This window comes from Sander vitreus, chromosome 6 (genome assembly GCF_031162955.1).
Source record: "Sander vitreus isolate 19-12246 chromosome 6, sanVit1, whole genome shotgun sequence".
Taxonomy (NCBI): Eukaryota; Metazoa; Chordata; class Actinopteri; order Perciformes; family Percidae; genus Sander; species Sander vitreus.
In genome coordinates this window covers 12,022,173-12,043,537 of record NC_135860.1, presented here as the reverse complement: position 1 = coordinate 12,043,537, position 21,365 = coordinate 12,022,173, and the positions used below count along the sequence as shown (strand labels likewise).

General features: G+C 40.7%; 2 protein-coding genes across 3 annotated transcripts; one reads left to right on the top strand and one right to left on the bottom strand.

Moving 5' to 3' along the window:
- Positions 1-521: 521 nt before the first annotated feature.
- Positions 522-14,268, top strand: vars1 (valyl-tRNA synthetase 1). The gene is made up of 29 exons (XM_078252554.1): positions 522-632; positions 1,195-1,550; positions 1,637-1,780; positions 1,944-2,151; positions 2,236-2,351; positions 2,457-2,532; positions 3,468-3,568; positions 3,677-3,804; positions 3,958-4,122; positions 4,548-4,629; positions 4,712-4,831; positions 5,231-5,339; positions 5,440-5,619; positions 5,759-5,883; positions 6,028-6,131; positions 6,244-6,402; positions 7,888-7,978; positions 8,108-8,213; positions 8,372-8,442; positions 8,749-8,874; positions 8,978-9,082; positions 9,514-9,661; positions 9,864-9,991; positions 10,260-10,415; positions 10,552-10,776; positions 11,181-11,292; positions 12,481-12,656; positions 13,054-13,203; positions 13,288-14,268. Exons 2-29 carry the CDS (start codon positions 1,197-1,199, stop codon positions 13,354-13,356), a joined length of 3,834 nt encoding a protein of 1,277 aa, XP_078108680.1. The 5' UTR covers positions 522-632; positions 1,195-1,196; the 3' UTR covers positions 13,357-14,268.
- On the bottom strand, positions 13,598-21,322 carry abhd16a (abhydrolase domain containing 16A, phospholipase). Of its 2 annotated transcripts, none has more exons than XM_078252559.1 (20): positions 21,189-21,322; positions 20,586-20,645; positions 19,882-19,948; positions 18,835-18,921; positions 18,448-18,533; positions 18,203-18,276; positions 17,818-17,925; positions 17,484-17,598; positions 17,278-17,379; positions 17,093-17,156; positions 16,928-16,977; positions 16,523-16,646; positions 16,302-16,406; positions 16,147-16,210; positions 15,919-15,975; positions 15,398-15,460; positions 15,233-15,309; positions 14,983-15,081; positions 14,808-14,854; positions 13,598-14,267 (listed from the first exon to the last, which is right to left on the bottom strand). In XM_078252559.1, the coding sequence occupies exons 1-20, from the start codon at positions 21,288-21,290 to the stop codon at positions 14,184-14,186; spliced, it is 1,635 nt and encodes a 544-aa protein (XP_078108685.1). In that variant the 5' UTR covers positions 21,291-21,322; the 3' UTR covers positions 13,598-14,183. The 2 variants fall into 2 exon arrangements, with proteins under 2 accessions (XP_078108685.1, XP_078108686.1); XM_078252560.1 differs by having other exon boundaries at positions 20,586-20,642.
- Positions 21,323-21,365: the final 43 nt, after the last annotated feature.

Sequence of the window (21,365 nt, the reverse complement as noted above, 5' to 3'; positions counted from 1 at the left end):
CATTTCAGGGGAAATATTGTACTTTATACTGACAGACAGTTACAGTAGAGTAAGTAAGTTACTTTGAATTAGAATTTTGCATATAAAACTAATGAGAAGGTTATGAATTGTGCATTGTTATAGATTAAACTACCAAGCAGCTATATAAAAAAAGTAGTCAAAATAAGCTCCATCTTGACCAGCACATAGCATTGCAAGTATTGCTTTGCAATTGTCAAAGCATCAATACTAATAATCCAATAATGTAAAAAATATATATATATATATATTTTTTATTTTTTTTTTTTACCCATAGATATAGAACAATTATGTTCTATATCTATGATGATACTTTTATTTAGATGTGTGTATTTTTATACACTGTGATGTTAATGCTATTACTTTAATGATCTTTTTGTATACTTTTTCCACCACTGGTTGTTGGTTGTTGTTGCTTTTAACCATTGTTAATATTTTTATCATTATTAAAAAATAAAACATTTTATAGACCTCCGGTTTGTGGCGGAAGTAGCGCGTAAACCCGGAACACGTTGCTAGCTCGTCGCATGGTTGCATCAGACGGCGGAGAGGATTCATTTGGCTCTGCTGTGAATGCTACCTTAAGCTGACTTCTCTTTCTGTTTCATTCAAAGGTATGGATACATTCTTAAAGACATTTTTAATAACAAGCCATGGGTTTATTATACGAGGGTTTATTACGAGTTTAAAATAATCGCTACGTTTGTAAACGCACTTAAAGCTCAGCATGCACTCACAAAAACTCGAATTAACCTCTTTGGTTTAACGTTAAGTTTGTCTGATTAGCTAAAGCTAACTAGCCTGTTTGGCATGACTTTTCGTCAGCCTTTGACAGGTGGCAGAATTTGCATCAAGTGAAACGGATAACTAACCGGCTAACACAGCCATCGTTTGGCACTTTGGAACGATGATGTAGTTAAGTATAAGATGCTGAAAATGGTTTTCATAAAGTATTACGTTTAAGCCAGTTTGTTTACAAAGCTCATATCCCCTTGTTAACCTTACCGTAGATGTCACGCTATTTAACTGGTATGACAGGCAAACACACCCACTCCACCATTGTCATGTAGTTTAAAGAATCACGTCAGGCATATTTGTTTGGATTTGTTTTAACTACTTACTGACAGCAAAAAGAAAACATGCACAAATCACCAGTTCATACTTCCTCTCCACCAGAGATGGCAACTCTCTACGTGTCCCCTCACCCTGACGACTTCAGGAGCCTTCTGGCTCTCATAGCTGCAGAGTTTTGTCCGTCCTCCCGCCTGCGGACCCACACAGAAGATCCTCCTGCATCCCTGAATGCCCGCTCCAGACCGACCCTGCTGCTGGGCGCTGGGGAAGGTGACTCCGTCCTGAGCGGGGCCAGTGCTGTGGCCTGGTACCTGGCTAATCAGGGGAACAGGGCTGGTATAGATACAAAGCAGCAGAGCCAGGTGTGGCAGTGGCTCAGCTTTGCAGACAATGAACTCACTCCGGTGTCCTGTGCTGTCGTCTTCCCACTGATGGGGGTGATGGGAGTGGATAAGAAGGTGGGAGGAGTATCCAAATGCTTACTTGAACATGTGTGTGATTTTCTTGTGAGGTATTATTATTATTAAATGACTCGTGTTCTCAGCTCCAGCAGAGTTCCCGTGCAGAGTTGATACGCGTTCTGAAGGTTCTCGATCAGGCACTGGAACCAAGAACCTTCTTGGTGGGGGAGAGTGTCACCCTGGCTGATATGGCTGTAGCTACTGCTGTTCTTCTCCCTTTCAAATATGTACGTATGTGGTGCAACACTTGTCTCAGTATGTTTCTGTAGTCGGAACAATTTAGTACTGAGAAATCTCAGCCATGTTTGGCGCCTGTCAACATTTGACTGTGTTATAAAGCATATACCATATACCAGTCAACCATAGTCTGATTAAATTTTTTCTTTTTAGGTGTTGGAGCCATCAGACAGGAAAGTCTTGACCAATGTTACGAGGTGGTTCACAACTTGCACAAATCAGCCTCAGTTCCTGAAGGTGTTGGGGAAGATCACTCTTTGTGAAAAGATGGTGCCAGTTACACCGAAAACAAATGCTGCTGCAAATGCTAAAGCTGCTAATGCCAGTCCTGCCGTTGATTCTGCCGATGCCACAGCTAATGGTCAGGAAGTCCTGTGCCATAGGTCATTAATATACTTTTTTTGTGTACACAGTATTCTGATTTTCAAAATGTTTCCTCCTTCAGGTCCACCAAAGACAGAAGCCCAGCTGAAGAAGGAAGCTAAGAAGAGAGAAAAGCTGGAAAAGTTTCAGCAGAAGAAGGACATGGAGGCGAAGAAAAAGACTCAGCCACTGACAGAGGTATGGATACTTAACTTCTACAAATAGACCTTCTTGTAAGACATTGGTGCAGCTTTAAAATAAATCACTAGAGAGATCACTTGACATCATCTGTTTCTCTTTTAGAAAAAGGCCAAACCGGAAAAGAAGGAGTTGGGAGTTATCACATACAGTGTTCCTACTGCTCCTGGGGAGAAAAAAGGTGATTGATCATTGTTTTCTCTCTTGTAACAGAAGGAATATCACCATACAGTATGTGGTGTTGAAGCTTTCCCCATTCATAGCAGTCATAGCAGGTTTGTTTTGCCCCTTAGTGGTGGTGTGGGGGATTTTATTATGTGAAAAAGTGACATCCGTGCATACTAGGATTGGGAATCTCTAGGCATCTCATCATTTGATTTGGATGCAGAGGGCTACAATGTGACTATAAAACCATGATCGATGCATCAACATTTTTGACATCTATACATGATTTATTTTTTCTCACTTTGTGACTACTTGCTACTTTTAAAACATAGCGTATTTATGATGATCCATAATTAAAATAAACATTAATTTACTTACTACTATTACTTTATTACTTTACCACTATCTTTTATTATTACAAGAAACATGAAATATGGTTTCTCGTGTTTGTTGTTTTCCCAAAATAGTTTAGTTTAGTTAGACGCAACTTGGATACATTGTGGCTCTTGTCCAGATCCCTTTTCTCTTCAACTTCATAGAAGCCAAAATGCTAACATGCGCTAGCTTTTAGGCCAGGGGGAGCAGATCGGATTGTATCCCTCTGTGGTTGCTCACGCTCAGCCACCCTCACCAAAACTCAAGAAGTAGCCTAGCTAAGAACGTAAATACGACGCGCATGTTTATGTTTCACCATCTAATTGGTTCAGCCATAGGGAACGTTTAGCTCGGTCTTACAAAACCGTTACAGGCGGTCATTATGTCGAGAATTTGGTTTTACATTTCCAATTATTGACTGTCTGCATTGAGACATAATCTGATTCATCTAAGAATCGATTTTTGCCCCAACCCCTTGTGCATACCCTCCATAATATGAATAGTTTTTTCATGTTTTATCATGATAAGCTTCAGGTCCATATGTCAACCCTTTCTCTCTTTCTCCTCTGGTGTCAGATGTCATTAGCCCGCTTCCTGACTCCTACAGTCCTCAGTATGTGGAGGCTGCCTGGTATTCATGGTGGGAGAAACAGGGATTCTTCAAGCCTGAGTATGGGGTAAGGAAGTCCTCCCACTAACGCAATATTCACTCAACAGAAAATATATTTTTTATTTATCATTTCAGTCTGCAATAACATGTCGTTCTCCCTCACTACATTCTACAGAGGAAGAGTATTAGTGACCAGAACCCTCGTGGCGTTTTCATGATGTGTATCCCTCCACCGAATGTGACCGGATCACTTCACCTGGGTCACGCCCTCACCAACGCCATTCAGGATTCTCTGACCAGATGGTAACTGCAATTGGAATATTCCGCAGCCTGAAATTCAAAGTCATATTTTTAGTGAAACGTTTGTTGCATCATGAGATTCCTGTCTGTTTCATTTGCACTTTTTGTGATTTGGAACGTGTGTTTGAATTGGTGTGCTTTCCTCTGTCCGTCCAGGCACAGGATGCTAGGGGAGACCACCTTGTGGAACCCGGGCTGTGATCACGCTGGCATCGCCACCCAGGTGGTGGTGGAAAAAAAGCTGATGAGAGAGAGGGGTCTGAGCCGCCACGATCTGGGCAGGGAAAACTTCATCCAGGAAGTTTGGAAATGGAAGAATGAGTGAGTGAAGGAAGTAGTAGAAAGAAGGAGATGTGAGCTTTTGTTTTTATTAAGATTTCAATCATAACACGGAAAGAAACACATCAGTATACAAACATGTGGCCCTCCATATACACACTTTTCCCAAGTCGCACAAACGTTTCAAATAAAAAAATATATAATATGAAATAAAAGAAAAGAGTAAATAAAAAAATGAATTAAACAATAAATATTCAAATGAAAGGCAGAACCAAATCCTCCCATATGTTATCTATATATGCATTTTCTTTTCCAGTCAGTAATACATGTTTTCTTTTCCAAGAAGGACATAAATGAGTTCCAAATATAAACGCTTTCCGCTTACCTTTTTACAAAATATGTCAACTGAACTGGGATAAATATTGGAATAAAGGCACAGGTATAACTTAGCCCCTTTGCCTTTTTAGGAAGGGAGACCGTATCTACCACCAGCTGAAGAAACTGGGCTCCTCTCTGGACTGGGACAGAGCCTGCTTTACTATGGACCCTGTGAGTTTTCTGAAATCCCTAAACTATTGTGAATAGAATCTGAATTCCTCATTCTCATGAATATACCCGTTTCTCTGTCAAGAAACTTTCCTATGCAGTCCATGAGGCTTTTATCCGCATGCATGATGAGGGAGTGATCTACAGGAGCAAGCGGCTGGTCAACTGGTCCTGCACACTAAACTCTGCCATCTCTGACATAGAGGCAAGTATGCATCTTATTACAGTGATAAAGACCTGGGGAATTTCCAGTAAAATCACAAAAGTCACAAAAATGTGTCAAGTCTACTTGTTACTATTCTTTTCTTATTATTTTTTTTAATTTAAGGGGTTTAAACCTGTGCATTGGTTGAGATTTAACATTTCTTGTTGTGTGTTAAATAAATACTTTGCCTGAATGGGGGTATGCAAAGGCAAATGAGCAAAAAATAATCCTAAAAAAGGAGAAGAAATGTTTTTAGTAGAAAAATATTGTTATACAATTCCCTCTTCAGTACTTAAAAAAAAATTTATATTAAATGTTTTCAAACAGTACCTAGCCCTATCTTGTTAACCCTGCCCCTAGCCGTGTTTTGCTTGGTTAAGTCTTCTGGGTGGTTTGCAGGTGGATAAGAAGGAGCTCAGTGGCAGGACTCTGTTGCCTGTGCCTGGGTACAAAGAGAAAGTGGAGTTTGGAGTGTTGGTGTCTTTCGCCTACAAGGTGGACGGATCAGGTGTGTAAGCGCATATATAGAGAGCACAATATTTTGAATAAAAGACACCTTGTGCCACTTCAGTAAAACCTTTCTTCACATTTCTCTTTCTGTTGCTTAGACGAGGAAGTGATCGTGGCAACAACTCGTATTGAGACTATGTTGGGAGACTCTGCTGTCGCTGTCCACCCTGCTGACCCCAGATATCAGCATCTAAAGGGAAAAATGGTGCTGCACCCCTTCTGTGACCGCAAGATGCCGATTGTCTCAGATGAATTTGTGGATATATGCTTTGGAACAGGTAGGCATGGTTACAGAAAGAAACACTGTGCCTTTGGGTCTGCAGTGTGCTGAGAATAAGTAATCATAACAAGTCGTTAAGCCAGGCCACTTTCCTTATAATGGCTGTTCTCTTTTTTTTCCTCTCTCCCTCTGTCCAGGTGCTGTCAAAATTACCCCAGCCCATGACCATAATGACTACGAGGTTGGAGAGAGACACAACCTGGCCTTCATCAACATCTTGGACGAGAATGGCCTGCTCATTAATGTGCCTCCTCCCTTCCTGGTATAGTGTCTCATTATTGCACTTCCCCCTGCAGTGTGTGCATTTGTGCCGTGACATTAAAAGTCAGGTTTCTTCACAGTTTGCTTGGTGTATTAGTTTTATGTCTTAATTTCTCATTTTTAACTATTCTCTCTGTCCCCCCAGGGCATGAAGCGTTTTGAGGCCAGGAAGGCCGTGCTGCAGGCTCTGAAGGACAGAGGCCACTTTAAAGAGATCAAAGACAACCCTATGGTTGTCCCAGTCTGCAGGTAAAGTGAGGTTCATGTGTGCATAAGTAGAAGACAGATAATTTGTGTTTTAGATCTTTTCATCCTATTAAGGATCATCCTTTTAAGCCCCATTGTGATTCTACCCTATTAGTCGTTCCAAAGACATTGTGGAGCCCCTGCTGAAGCCGCAGTGGTATGTGAACTGCACAGATATGGGCAAGCAGGCTGCAGACGCTGTCAGAGAGGGACGGCTCAAAATCATTCCTGATCACCACCTCAAGACGTGGTTCAACTGGATGGACAACATCAGGTAATTAGCGAAGGCCCTACTGAAACTGAAAGAATTATTTTCTGCAAATGAATTGCCTTTTTGACGGGCTTAACATACTTAAAAACTCGCCAAAATTGGTGGTCACATCAAGCCTGGTGAAAATTTACATATTTTAAGGGTTTCGGGACTAGGCGCACAAAAATGGCTCGCTAGCGCCCCCTAAAAAACAGCCCCTGCAGTACGTTGGATGTAGACTCACGAAATCTGTAGGCATATGTCAAGCTGTAAAAAAAAAAAAAGCTCATTGGAGTAATACCCTAAACCCAACAGGAAATCTGCCGTTTTGAATTGAAAGTTGTTTTTGGCCATTTCCACACTTCAAATTTGGTGTGTGCTATCTCAACACCTTAACGATGAAAAGTTATTCAAATCAATACTTTTTGTCGAACGGTGTGGGCGTGGCGTGGGTGGCCATTTTGAGCGTTTAGCAATGAACGAGAAAGCTGTTGTAACTCGATTGTACATTTTCCAATCTGGACGAAATTTGTCATGATTGACAACAGTCCAGGCCTGAGGACATCTACAGGCCAATATTGACTTTTGGTCATAGCGCCCCCTGCTGGCAACAGGAAATCAGCCTTAAATGACAAACCTCATCCGATTTACATGAAACTTATAATGTGTGGTCTACATGTGATATTGAGCTGGCCCCTATACTCTAGCCACGTCCCCTTTCATACCTTATGAACCGTTTAAGGTAGACTCTTGTGTGAAGTATCATTGAACTCAGCAAAGAGTTCCTTTTTCATTCGTGACGGATTGCCCCAGCCCCTATACTTGGTACATTTGCAATACACCATCTTAAATGCTGCACACTCCACCGTGTGTGCAAATGCAGGGTCGCTTGGAGCGGCGTCCGCCAGTAACCCAGTAACCCCGTGCAAGGAGGTGCGAGGGCCCGTCCAACGCTGCTTGCAGCTTTAATTTCTGTTTTATACTTATTCTTCATACTTAAAAATAGATCTGAGCAGTTATGGCCAACTTCATTTATGGTAGACCGTGTTATCACAGTGATACATACAGTATCTGCACTTTTGGCCATAACACTGAAAACTTGGCAGTTAAGCATTTCAAAGTTATTACATTATTAATTAATCCTCATATTATTTCCTTGATTATTCGCTAAATATTTTAGTCTGTAAAATGCCAGAAAATAAATTGTGAAAAAAAGGTGATCTCTTCTAAATGCTTGGTTTGTCAGACCAACAGTCCAAAACCTCAAAATATAATTTACTGTCACATAAGACAAAGAAAAACAGCAAATCACAATTGAGAAGCTTTAACTAGAGAATGTATGGCAGTTTTGCTCAAAAAATCATCTAAATAATGAATTGATGAAAATGGATGCCAATAGGATCAGTTAATTGATTATCCGACTAATGCAGCTTTAGAGATAGATTATTTTGCACAATCAAGTGTGTCGCGAGTCATGTTTCAGATTTCATTCATCCATCTTCCTCTCAGGGACTGGTGTATCTCTCGGCAGCTGTGGTGGGGTCACCGTATTCCTGCTTACTTCATCACTGTCAACGATCCCTCCGTTAAACCAGGAGAGGTAAGATGATGCCTGTCACTATTGTCAATGTCTGGATGCATTTAGATGACTGATAAAAGCTTTTTGCATTGTTATTTCACATTTCTTTGACTGCTTCTTTTATTCATCCATTTTTTTTTTCCCCTCCAGGACATGGACGGTCATTACTGGATGAGTGGGAGATCAGAGGAGGAGGCCAGAGAGAAGGCTGCAAAACGCTTCAATGTGTCTGCTGACAAAATTACCCTCAGACAAGGTAAGATTGAACACTTTTTAATTTAGCTGTCTCATTACCACACTTGTTATACAGGTTATCTAATCAGTTCATGTTTTGCTACTACACAGATTCACCTAATGTAATTAATTGTACTCCATATTCATACAGATGAGATAACTTTTGTTCCTGTGTTTCAGATGACGATGTTCTGGACACTTGGTTCTCGTCTGGCATTTTCCCCTTCTCCATCTTCGGGTGGCCTAATGAGGTAAAAGACTGAGGTTAACCACCTTTCTGCTGACAAAAATGGCACTTTTTGCAGTAGATCGTAAGGATGTCTTCTGCAGTAGAAACACTGCTCTAAAACTACAAATTGTGTAATAAAGACAAGTGTATTAACTGGAAATGCTGCCACCCAAATTCTAAGTACACTTTTACTTTCATTAATATATGAAACTGGTTCACTGGTCATTGTACCTCTCAAAACATTCTGTATAAAATATGACTTTTTAGCAGTGTTGTCTTGTTTTATGTATTTCCATCAAAAATGTGGCTATTTGGGGTCTTCCTATAGACCCAGGACCTGAATGTGTTCTACCCTGGCACCTTGCTGGAGACGGGCCATGACATCCTGTTCTTCTGGGTTGCTCGAATGGTTATGATGGGCCTCAAACTGACAGGCAAGCTGCCCTTCAAAGAGGTGAGACCAATCAACACTGCTCAAACAGGAACATAACCCAACATGATGTGATATTAGTGTTATTAGCAGGACATGACTAAGTAATGATGATACTTTCCTTCAGGTTTATCTGCATGCAGTGGTGAGGGACGCCCACGGAAGGAAGATGAGCAAATCTTTGGGCAACGTCATTGACCCTCTGGATGTCATTACAGGGATCTCCCTCGAGGTAAAGCCAAATCACGCTTTAATGCATGTTCAGATACACAAATGCATACAGCCTCTCCTCTCTCCCATTTGGGTTGTCTTTTACATGGTCACCCCACATTCATTGCTCCCCTGAGGCACATACTCTTATGAAAGCTTTAATAAGAACCCTTTTTTTTTTTTCTTTCAACAAGCTTTTATTGAGCCATCAATCTCTTCACCAGCTGGGCGGAAACTGCTCAGTCAGACGAAGCAGACCTGTCCTCTAGAGGGCACTGAAGGACTTGTAGTGAATTGCACTTTACCCTTAATAATAAAACCCTTTTTAAAGGTCCTTTCCTGCCTATTAAAACATCAAGCAGTTGAACACATTCTCAAGATGAAAAGAGAAAATTGTTGAACACATTTTCAGTGGTGACATCCCTCCTTATTTCCCATGCCCCTACCCTCTAGGGTCTTCATGCCCTTTTGATGGACAGCAACTTGGATCCAATGGAGGTGGAAAAGGCAAAGCAGGGCCAGGCATCAGACTACCCAAATGGCATCCCAGAGTGCGGCACAGATGCTCTCCGGTTCGCCCTGTGTGCCTATACTGGCCAAGGTGAACTCATTTTTCGTCTTTGTTTGTTTACTTTCTCCTTTTGTTGTGCCTCCATTGGCCAACAGCCTGGATCTCAACCTTGACTACATCAAATCTATCAAAACACTGCATTACAATCAGTAAGTACAAGGTCAGTTGTTACGAAAGCAATCTATTTTAATACACACTGAAATGATCCTGTATTCCGGTGTGTGTCTTTCAGGTAGGGATATCAACCTGGATGTCAACCGCATCCTGGGTTACCGTCACTTCTGCAACAAACTGTGGAACGCTGTGAAGTTTGCCATGAAGACGCTGGGAGACAACTTTGTACCATCAGAGAAAGCCCAGGTGAGACCGGGGGAAAAGATGAAGGACAAAGAGAACATAAACAAGCACTGCTCCATGCTGATTTATATTCATCCAATGACATGCGCACCATATTTTGACCATGTAACTGTTTAGCAAAACCATTATTTGTCTGGGGGTTGGTTTTACCCCTTTTGCATCCTGCTTTGTATTCATAAACGTGTACACAGTGACATTTGGGAGGTACCCTGTACACGAGTCATGTTAACTGAATCTCATCCTCTTTTACACTACATCCAATCCCCCTCAGTTGTGTGGAGAGGAGAGTGTATCAGACAGGTGGATTCTGTCTCGACTGAGTGCTGCTGTTGGTCTCTGTGATGCTGGCTTCAAGGCCTATGACTTCCCAACCATCACGACCGCCATCTACAACTTCTGGCTGTACGAGCTCTGTGATGTCTACCTGGTAAGAACCTTTGAGACCACTGAGCAGCCCAGGTCCCTTCATCTAAAATAGATTATGTGAGTGCATGTAAAAGGTTAATGTTTTTGCAGAAGACTTGGTGCCAAATCTGTTCCCTCCCACTCTTCTTGTCCTCCAGGAAAGTGTGAAACCAGTGTTCAGTAAAGCAGAGGAAGACAGCGCCAGCCAGAGACAGGCCCTGGTGTGCAGACAAACCCTTTACACCTGTTTGGATGTCGGTCTGCGCCTTCTTTCTCCTATTATGCCCTTCGTCAGCGAGGAGCTCTTCCAGAGGTTACCACGACGACGACCTCAGAGTGATCCCCCCAGCATTAGTGTCACACCCTACCCTAATACAGAGGAGGTGAGACAAGGAAAGGGTAAATGAGGATGTACAGGGGGCGCCTGGGTAGCTCACCTGGTAGAGCGCGCACCCATATACAGAGGCTCAGTCCTCAGCGCAGCGGCCACAGGTCCGACTCCGACCTGCGGCCCTTTTGCTGCATGTCATTCCCTTCTCTCTCCCCTTTCATGTCTAAGCTGCCCTGTCATTATAAAGGCCTAAAAATGCCCCAAAAAATAGTCTTAAAAAACAAAAGAGGATGTACAAATGAATGCACGGGTCAACTTTTTTGTAAAAGTTGCAGTTTCAGATATTGTGAGAAGATGAACGTGGCTTATTTAAAATTATACTCACCAAAGTTCATTTTTGGGTGATGCTCACCTTCTGTCTTTGTGAGCAATATGTTTTTTTGTGCCTTGTTGTAGTTCTGCTGGCACAGTGAGGAGGTCGACCGTGACATGGAGTTCGTAATGACTGTGATCAAGACGATCAGGTCGCTGAGGGCCGACTACAACCTGACCAAGACCAGAGCTGACTGTAAGATGACAAACACAAACTAAATCATTAAAGTTACTCTAAAATAAATCTTGGTATGAGGCCAACTATTCATTATCTTAATTAGAAGAGGGACATTTAATTATTTGTCAACCTGGGTGTAATTGTCATACTTAATCATTTTTGTACATTGTTACTATGGTCTATGATAACACTTTGCTCACAATCGCTTAGTACATTTACTTTAGTACTGTAAATAAGTACAATTTGGAGGTACTTCAGTATTTCCATTCTGATACTTCTACACGTTCATCTGTGATTTGTTTACTTTTCAGATTAAGAAAGGGAGGGAAAAAAAGTGGTTCCCAACCTTTTTAGAAATGTTTTATTTTATTTTTTTTATTATTTAATACATGCCCATAATACACATAACAATATAATAAGAAAAGAAAAAAACAACAAAAAGGGGAAAAAAAAGACAAAAGAAAATGAATAGGATCCATTCAGTAAATTAAATTATTAGGTTGACAGTACCGGTACATTTAGAAACCGAAATATACATATGACAGGTAGAGTGTATTAAGAGTTTAATATAGTCCCACTCTTCACTAGAGCCATTTTTCCTATTTCTTGTTTTATAATATAATTATTATATATAATATAATAATTATTTTAGATTAAGAAAATGATTAAGCGCTGATTATTTCCATTTTCTACTTTATAACTTTACCTCACTGCATTTTACAGGCACATTTTTAATCTTTTACCTTTTTAATTCTATATATTGATGATAAAGATTTTACATAGAAGACCTGATGAACTTATACGATGTGAAGCATTGTTATAGAATAAACTACAGAACAGTTTATAGAGTCGTTAAAATGGGCGCCACCTCGGCCAGCTACAACATTAAATGCTGCTTACACATCAATAATAACAGTGTAGTACACAGGAGTACTTTACTTTTGAGAATGTAAGTACATTTTGCCGTGAATACTACTGTGCATTTACTTTACATTTAAGTAAGATGGAAATTGGTTGAAAAGATGCATTCAGGATTCAATACCATCTGTGGTTGAAACAATTAAGTGTGAACAGAAACAGAAGGACTTCATCTGTTTCTGTTCACACTTAATTGTTTCAACTACAGATGGTATTGAATCCTGAATGCATCTTTTCAACAAATTATCATTTGATGCCTAAACTTCGATTTGCCCATTTGTCTCCCAGGCTACCTCCAGTGCATAGACTCTGCGACCGTGTCCCTGGTGCAGAAGTACAGTCTGCAGATTCAGACCTTGTCTTATTCTCAGGCCGTCATTCCTGTGACAGGCAACCAGCCTGTCCCAGGAGGCTGTGCTGTGGCTATCGCCTCTGACAGATGTACTGTCAACCTTATGCTCAAGGTGAGGGCGGGGTAATCTGTTCAATTTTGTTTGGTTTCTTTCCATCACCCTACCCAAGACCTGATGTGTAAATACATTAGTTCTGGTGATTTGTTTTAGCTTCCTTGGACACAATGTGTTGATGCATGATGATGTTTACCATACTACTAGTTCTTAAAGTTGCAAAACATTGTGAATTCACTGGTTCTGTTTTGACAGGTTACATGACTACCTGAATAGTCTGAGAATGAATGCACCTCACCTAGTTGGTAATCATGCTAGGAATCTTTTAAACTAGGTCTCCTCCACTTGAATTTGAGTATAGTGTTTCCTCTGTTCCTCCTTTACTGACCTAAAATAACAAGATCATAATTTACAACTGTAGTCCTTGTCTTCACTTCACCTTTAATTCCCCCAGGGTCTCATTGATGTGGAGAAAGAAGTGACTAAGCTGATGACAAAGAAAGGTGACTTGGAGAAACAGATGGAGAAGATGAGAGAGAAAATGGCAAAGAGTGACTACAAGGAGAAGGTGCCAGTGAAGGTGCAAGAGCAGGATGCTGATAAGGTGGGAAAAAGAAATTGACTCAGGGTTTCTCAGGGTGTGAGACATGTGAATTTCTGGTAAATAATGACTTTCTTTTCTCCACAGCTACGGCAGAGTCAAACTGAACTTGAAAAAGTAAAAGAAGCCATGGACAACTTCAGGAAAATGATGTGACTTGCCCTTAGCATTATGTAAATCAGGAGTTATTTTCACATTTGTCAGTGTAATCATTTTAATATTCATTTTCCAAATTGATTGTAGTACAAAGGGAAGGGAATTCAATAAAGCTCTTATGACAGACAATAAGTCTTCAGCAGTGTATTGTTCGAAGGCAATCTATTAATCCAAGTCTCTCGTATATCTGTGCAATTTGTTGAACACTTGTATCAAGTACTGAGAAAATGAATTCAGTCCCTTATGTCAAACATTTTATTCAGCATATTTAATGGAACACATAAGAGCAAGATCATGTTAGGATACAGCTTTGTTCATAGAGATAGTGTCCACATAAAAGAAATAAACCTGAAAAGCTTTTACATTTTGGCTGCATTTAAATTATTTAAAATACTAAAACTCCTATTAAGATTGTTTTATAATATTTAAATTGTAGCAGTGCATTCCTACTTATACTTGCTTCTTTACAAATACAGCCAAAGAGGGGAATGATGGAAGGAGTGAGGGATGGCTTTTTTGCATTTACATAAAATGCATCTTTTTTTTCCCCCTCCCCTTTTCTTTTAGAAGACTTAACACTGAAAGTATGAATAAAAAGATTAAAAGAAAAGATGTACCATATTTTACAGATTTATGGGAGGGGGAAGTAGACCAGATCTTGCCAGATGCCACCACAACAACAATATACAATTGGAAAATGAATCCGTCTTGGAAAAAAATCTGCAGCAAAATCACTAATGCATTCACACCATGCCAGGAACACGCTCTTTTGACCACAGGCCATCCACATCCTCACTGCTTGTTTTCTCTCATCCATCCATCTTCCTTTACAGTCTCCAGGGTGAGTGGAACTCAGAGGCGGGGAGAGGAGTGCAGTGTGTCGTTTCAAAGTTTCGCATGTACTTCCGTGCCTGGGAGAGAGAAAAGACAGGGATGGAGGAGGAATGAGGTGGGAGGGCGATGAACAAAAAGTGCAGACCTTGATTACATTAGGTTCAGTCTTTCTGGCTCATTGCCTTACAAATCTCTCCCATCTCTTAAGGATTTACACAGGTGAATAAAGCCTAATTCAGAAGGAATTACCGAGGGAGGAAAAGCATAGCATTAGCTGTAATTGACGGCACTGCTCTTGTTTGATGTTATAAATGACTGAGCGCGGTGAAATATATTACAGCAGTCAACCTGAGAGCACAGGTGAGCTGGTTACTATGGCGACCAGAATAGTGTTCCTCAGTGGTAATGATGTCTGAATAGCTGTGATGTGTTTTTTTGGAGTGCGAGAGAAAGGGGGACGGTAAGCCAACCTTAAACAGGAAAATGGTGCTTATTGGAGAAAAGGAAATTACTTTGTATCCTGACTTGGAGCGGTGCGATAAAGACAACAGGTGGCTGAAGAAAGAGCTGCACACACTGAGATTGAGTGCAGGGATAACAAATGATTATTTCCTTACCAAGAAAAGAGCCAGCTGCCGCCTTCCCTCCAGAGTCATATCCTCACCTGGTAACATACATACATACAGTGTGTGAGGCCATGTAAAAGTACTTTGAGGTGTATAATGTACGTATGAGGGTAGTACTGTGTGCAGTTTATTTGCCTTGTAAATGTGAAATGACCCAGGGGCTTACCAACACTCCATGGAAACAAAACATCTCTGTCTGCCTGATACGACTGCAGCACAGACACACACCAGTCATCGTCCACCTCGTAGCCACTGTACACAGATGCTGCAGAGAAAGAAAATACCAACTTACTACACACATGTTCAAATCCTAAATGTAAATATACATGTTTTTTTCTTCAGTACAATAAGTTATATTCTAATTTACACAAAAGGCAATTGAAAAGTATCACTTGTGAAATGGTAGTCACACATACCTTCTTCTAAGGGATTGGAGGATCCCAGCCATTGTCTGACAACTCTAACCCCTTCATCTGTCATTATTTTTGGATACCTAGGCAGGGAAATGACATCACCACTTATATATGCGTCACTCAACAAGTCCAAATACATTGATCGTATCCAGCAAGGAGACTACCAACCTGAATTGTAGCAGTTTGAGCAGGAGGTCGTTGCCTCGGTTAGACATGACGTCCTCTGGACCCCTGTAATATACAGTGTACATCTTAATATTATATAGTGTTACTGAGTAGGCTAGTAAATGCTTCCTGTTGCCTCTGCATTAACTAGCGAGGCACTTAACCCTCACTGACCATACTGACAATTACCGTGTTGTAAGCAGATAATTCAAGTGCTGGGTAGTTTTCCGGTGTGAATGTGTGTTTATGTATTTGCTTATATAACTATGGTGTAAGGTATAGTGCTAAAATGTTATGCAGAAGCTGGCATGCCATTTGACATGCATCTACTGTTTATATAGAACAATGATGATGACAATGATAATTATGTCCCACTTAACTTACTAACTGTAACAATGAACTCAACTTTCCTGAATTCAACATCCTAGTTCAACCAATTTCCTGCCAACATCATGCATGTGTAAACCCAATGGAAAGTAATCCCGCTATACACAGAGATTTTAAAATGGACTGTGGGGACTCACGTCGTGGTGATGATCTCATCTCTGGTCCTCCTGATGAGCAGGACTGGTCCCTGATATCTGGAGGAAGAGGAGTTGTGTTAATCATCAGTCACATCACTGCCAGCTACGCCAACAACAACAACAAAAAGGTTAGTTTCACAATTACACTCCAATATGTTGTGTAATGTTCAATGATGCAGACTTTGACTTTTATGATTAGTGACACTATAAATAGACTGCCCCACTCACTTGAGAAGCTGCTCAGCGTTGTTGAGGTTCATGTACTGCCTAACTGTGTGCTGTACCAACGGTCCTAAGGGAGAACAAAGATATTTCAGTTGCTTAAACAAAGCTCCCTGCTGCAACAATTAATAGATGCATGACCTTCAACCCCTAGGACTCACTCCAGCTGTCTGGCATGACCTTGAGGGCCAGAGGAAGGAGGTCATCGAAGGAGGCGTCCAACACTAAAGACTGGATCTCTGGGTATGACATCACTGCCCAACTGGCTGAGAAAGGGAATGGAGAGATGGAGGGATAAGCAGAACCAGGAAGGAAGGACTAAAAAACATGATTCTCATGTATAGCATAGTGCCCATCATGTATTGTCCTGGTCTTTGGGTACCTGTGAATCCTCCTATGGACCAAGCATATACGACAATGTCGGTGAGCTGGAAGCCGAGTTTGTGGATCGCAAACTGGATCACTACATCCATGGCGTTGGCCTCATTCTGGGGGAATGGCACTCCCTGGCAGAAAGATGCAAGTAAAAAAGCAATATCCCTGCATTATTAAACATAACAACACTCAACCCACCTTAAAAAAACACGCACAGATTTAGAAGGTTTCATTTCACTCCAGTGCTGGAGCGTACTTAGCCTCTTGTGCAATACTGTCAAACTGAAACCAGAATTTCGACATGCCGTTGTTTTCCACTGTGTCGTTTGTCAGGACTATGTGAAGCACAGCCATGCACTGTAAGCTAATGCTAGTTTAAAGATATAGTACCAAATCTGAAAACACTGCTTACCGTACTGCCTCCAAAGCCAGGGTGGTTCCAGCCCAGCACAGAGTAGCCACCTACAGAGCACATCAACACAAGATTAAACTGCAGTATAATTGAAATACAACAATTTCATTCTGTGCTAGAGCATTATAACATATATTGACTCTTGTGAAGTAGTGGATTCCTCACCCTCCAGTGGAGTGTTCATGCAGCCCACCTCATAGAAGCCTGCGTTCCCCTCACAGCAGATGACCTGTGGCAGAAATCATACATTTCACAAGAGCCATCCGTAGTGTGACTGATGTGACACGAGTTTTGTTGGACCCTGGAACAAGCCCAAGGCGCAAAAACAACAAATCGATCCAGACACTAACCAGGGTCTGGCCATTCTGTCCCCCGTCTCTCCTCCGATCCACAAACATTGTGTCGATCTCATTGCCATCGCAGGCCACAAGCTTGTTCCTTTGGCCGTCAAACTGTGACAAAATTTAGGAAAATCGACAGAGAATGATGATCGTTATTTATTGAAGTTAGTATAGACAGTTAAGACAGTGAGTGTGTGGTTGTTGTTTTTTTTCACCTCTTCTATTAACCTAGCCTGGCCTTGCAGAAGCATGGGCCTCATGGCTTTCTGCAGTAAACCTACAGAGCCAGGGTACAGCATCCTCCTCCCAAATGAGTGGGCAATAAGAAAACTGGAGAGGAAGACAATACATTTGATGACACTGTAGCGACATTGGACAAATACTTTATAATTTACTGGAAAAATTAGAATGAATAGGGGTGATATAAGATGCAAACCTACTATAAAGCAGACTGTATCTATCCCCTGTGATACTAGTAACAAATCTGCATTGTCGTCCTGCAGTCATGCAGTCTTCATTTTTGGATGGTGCTGCATATACTGCATTTACCTGATGATGTGGCATGGTAGAGTGCGCACAGAGTTGAGGACACTGTCTGCTCCTCCTCTTAGTCTGGGCTCTGGCTTTAGCAGAGAAACACCAGCCTTGGATAGTTTTCTGTCAAACACAGAGTCAAATGCTTAAAATGAAACAGATGAGCCCCAAAACATTTGACATCACTGTGCATTTATTCAGTGTTTTGGGTGCATGTATTCATCATTTAATTTCACGTATTTATTCATTTATAAAGGACAATGCACATTAATCAACGTTTCTGTGAATGTGCCAGTGTTAGCCAGCTGGCTAATTTGTCTAATAATGAACCGACCTTGACTGGACTAGAACTGCAGCAAACACGTCAATTTCAAATGACAATAAAATAGAAGACACTTACGGACTGCTGACTTCTGTCCAGCTGAAATCCGAAGGCCAGCACGAGAAGTCAAAGTCATAGCACCTTAGATTTTTCTACATGAAAAGCACAAACAAAAAAGTAGATACGTTTGATGTATTAATATGGATACCTACAAACACATGAGTAGTTATTATTTTGTCCCCTTATTCCCCCCAAAATGGTCATACTAATACCAACAGCAAATCCTGATGAACAGCACTTGTATCAAGTTGCCATGACCTCACCTTGGTTGCTGGTGTGTGATTTTTCTTGGTTTCTTCAAGAATGGAGATAAACTGAAGATACTCAGAGTTTTTCCATCTCCCCCACCCTGGGGGAGAGAATGAAGGAAGGAATAAATGGAGGGAGGGAGGAAGGGAGAGAGGAAGGAAGGAAGAAATACAGCAACAACAGAGAGAGATAAAGGTGAGTACACATGAAAACACAAACAACATTTTGCTGCAAAGCCTCGAGGATGCGTTTAGTATGCTTTGGGGGTGTAGACCTTGTGCAACTGTCTCAATGTTAATGAAATCATATTGGCATGTGGAATATACAGCATATGTTATGATATCATAAAGATGAATTGAATTAGTCACTGCCTGCCAGTCAGTTGAAATATGTAGCCTCACCTCTAAGACAGGCCACTCCTAGAAGACACACCAGCACTGTTCCCACATACTGACTCACTGGAATCAGCTTACTGCTGCAGATGTAACCTAAAAATACACAAAGCAACAGTGACTTCAGACATCCACAACCCCCCCCCACACCTCTTCTCTTTCCCTGCTAGATCTGAGCCTCATTAACAGGCACCAACACAAAGATTCACAGTAGGACAACTACCCTTCAACGATATGCATAAATCAATATCAGAAGCTCAACACTATGGAGTAGCACACAATCTCAAGCAATTAATTTCTATTGCGGCAGTCTGACTGGATGATTCAGTTGATTAACTTTATATTAATCCCACTTGTAGAACAGAACATCACACCCAGTGGCAGTTTTTCTTCCTTAATGGAAGGATAAATGTCATCTAGAAATAAATACATATTATGACATTTGTCACTGCCAAACATTCTGAGAAAGACTTCTACTGAAACATGTGAAGCTCATATTATACAGTAATCACAATAAGAAAAAAAATGGCTTCAGTGTTTTAAAAATGTGCTCTTATTTATATATATATATATATATATCTATATATATATATATCTATATCTATATATATATATATATTATGCAAAACTACATACATAATAATCAAACTGATGTTCCTAAGTTCCACTGTTATACATTTCATGAAACCAAATTCTTTATATTTCTCAACCAATTTTTTTCATTTAATGTGATGATTGTTTTTACAATTAATTGATGAGGTGACATCTTCATACGTCTTGTTTGTCCAACCAATAGTCCAAAACCAAAACTATACTATAGACTACTATACTACCAAACACTATAAAATAGAGAAAAGCATCAAATCCTCGAATTTGCGACACTGGAACCAGAGATTATGTGCCGTTATCCCTTAATAAGTGACTTATAAAAATTGTTTCTTATTCATTCAGTTGATCAACAAATCGACATTTCACCTCTGGTCTTAACTGCAGTAAGTAGTGGAGAATAAATAAGTCTCACTGTGTTTTCCATCAAACATCATTCTTACATCCTACCTTTCCTGTACAGATAGCAGATGAGAAGAGGAGAGCTGTAGTAAGACAGAGACCATAGTGCTGAAGCCTGGACAGAGAAAAGAGAAGGAAAGTTTATTTATAGCACATTTCAAGTCATTTTAAAGTACTTTACGTAAAACGCGTTGAAAGCATTGAGGCAAAGTGCAAAAGAAACACTACAAAAGGACATGTAAATACAATTAAAAACGGTAATTAAAGAGTAAAAAGAATAGGAAATAAAAAGCTGAAATAGAATACGATTTCTAATTTAAAATACAAGAATAAATGTTACACTGCAGTTTAGGAAATTTATAATTGTTTGATTTAATAAAAAGCACCAGCAAACAGAAAAGTCTTCAGTCTTTATTTAAAAGAACAGAGAGTTGCAGCGGACAGTTTTCTGGGAGTTAGCCTAATGTTTGTTTCAGATATGTGGGGCATAAAATCTGAATGCTGCTTTTCAATGTTTAGTTCTGATTCTGGGGACAGAGAGTAGGTACTGTCCCAGACAACCATGAGAGGTCTGGATGGTTCATAATGTAGCAGAAGATCGGAAATGTATTTTGGGCCTAAATCATTCAGTGCTTTATAAACCAACAGTAGTACTTTGAAATCCAGCCAGTGTAAAGACCTCAGAACTGGAGAGAACTTTACTTGACAGAACTTCTTAATCTTTGCAATACAGTATTATCAATCATACTGACCCAACCGATGATGCTGTCAGTGTGTTTCTCCAGACTCCTGGGTTGGTAGGTCCATCCCTGCTGTGAGGGAAAATATTGTTCATTACGTGAGCACTGGTGCTAACGTCTGCCTTTCAGATAGCTAACGTTAGATAGCTAGCTAGTAGCACTGACTGTCAGCCATTTAAAGAGACAGAGTGATATATATATATATTCCAGCTACACACCGTCTTTACAGTGGCTCTGTTAAAATTAACATGCATGCTTTTTCTTATTATTAGTTTTCTGTTCAGCTTCTATCTTTTCTTCTCCCGTTTTTGGCAAAGTTTCCTTTCACCTAATGTCAATGACAAAAACAGTTTATGAGGCTTCAGTTAGACTGGCTGTCACTGTGACGGTAAAACAAAAAGTAACTGAACATGAAGACAAGCGTATTGATGTGCGGCTGGCATTTCATTCATTTACAAATTGTCACCCCGGCAGTGACGGCAGGGTTTCAATAACAAACATCTGACACTTCCGGGGACGTAGCCCGAGCTACATCAATGCTAAGACATTAAATACTGCTCAGTTTTCGCAGTCAGCTGTTCTCAAACAAATACGAAACATTATAAATATCCCTACCCTTCTCCCGCCCCTGCCTTCAGGTCGAGACTGGTCCGGTGAACGGTGAATTCGTTGTAAATGAGGCCCTAAAATACAGCGGAGCAACATCCAGCCAGCCATTCTTCCACTACGAGGACTACGGAAGCTTGCACTGATCAGAAGTCTCAAAGGCGAAAGCGCTTAGAAATTAGTTGA

What these genes read in the sequence shown, in the direction of transcription:
- vars1 (XM_078252554.1), top strand. Translation starts at nt 1,197, where the DNA reads ATGGCAACTCTCTACGTGTCCCCTCACCCTGACGACTTCAGGAGCCTT. An exon ending in TGATGGGAGTGGATAAGAAG is followed by an intron (nt 1,551 to 1,636) that starts GTGGGAGGAGTA and finishes TCGTGTTCTCAG; the next exon opens with CTCCAGCAGAGTTCCCGTGC. An exon ending in CTGTCAACCTTATGCTCAAG is followed by an intron (nt 12,657 to 13,053) that starts GTGAGGGCGGGG and finishes TAATTCCCCCAG; the next exon opens with GGTCTCATTGATGTGGAGAA.
- abhd16a (XM_078252559.1), bottom strand. Translation starts at nt 21,290, where the DNA reads ATGGCTGGCTGGATGTTGCTCCGCTGTATTTTAGGGCCTCATTTACAA. An exon ending in TGGACAGAAGTCAGCAGTCC is followed by an intron (nt 17,926 to 18,202) that starts GTAAGTGTCTTC and finishes TGTGTTTGACAG; the next exon opens with AAAACTATCCAAGGCTGGTG. An exon ending in TTTGTTTCCATGGAGTGTTG is followed by an intron (nt 14,855 to 14,982) that starts GTAAGCCCCTGG and finishes GTATGTTACCAG; the next exon opens with GTGAGGATATGACTCTGGAG.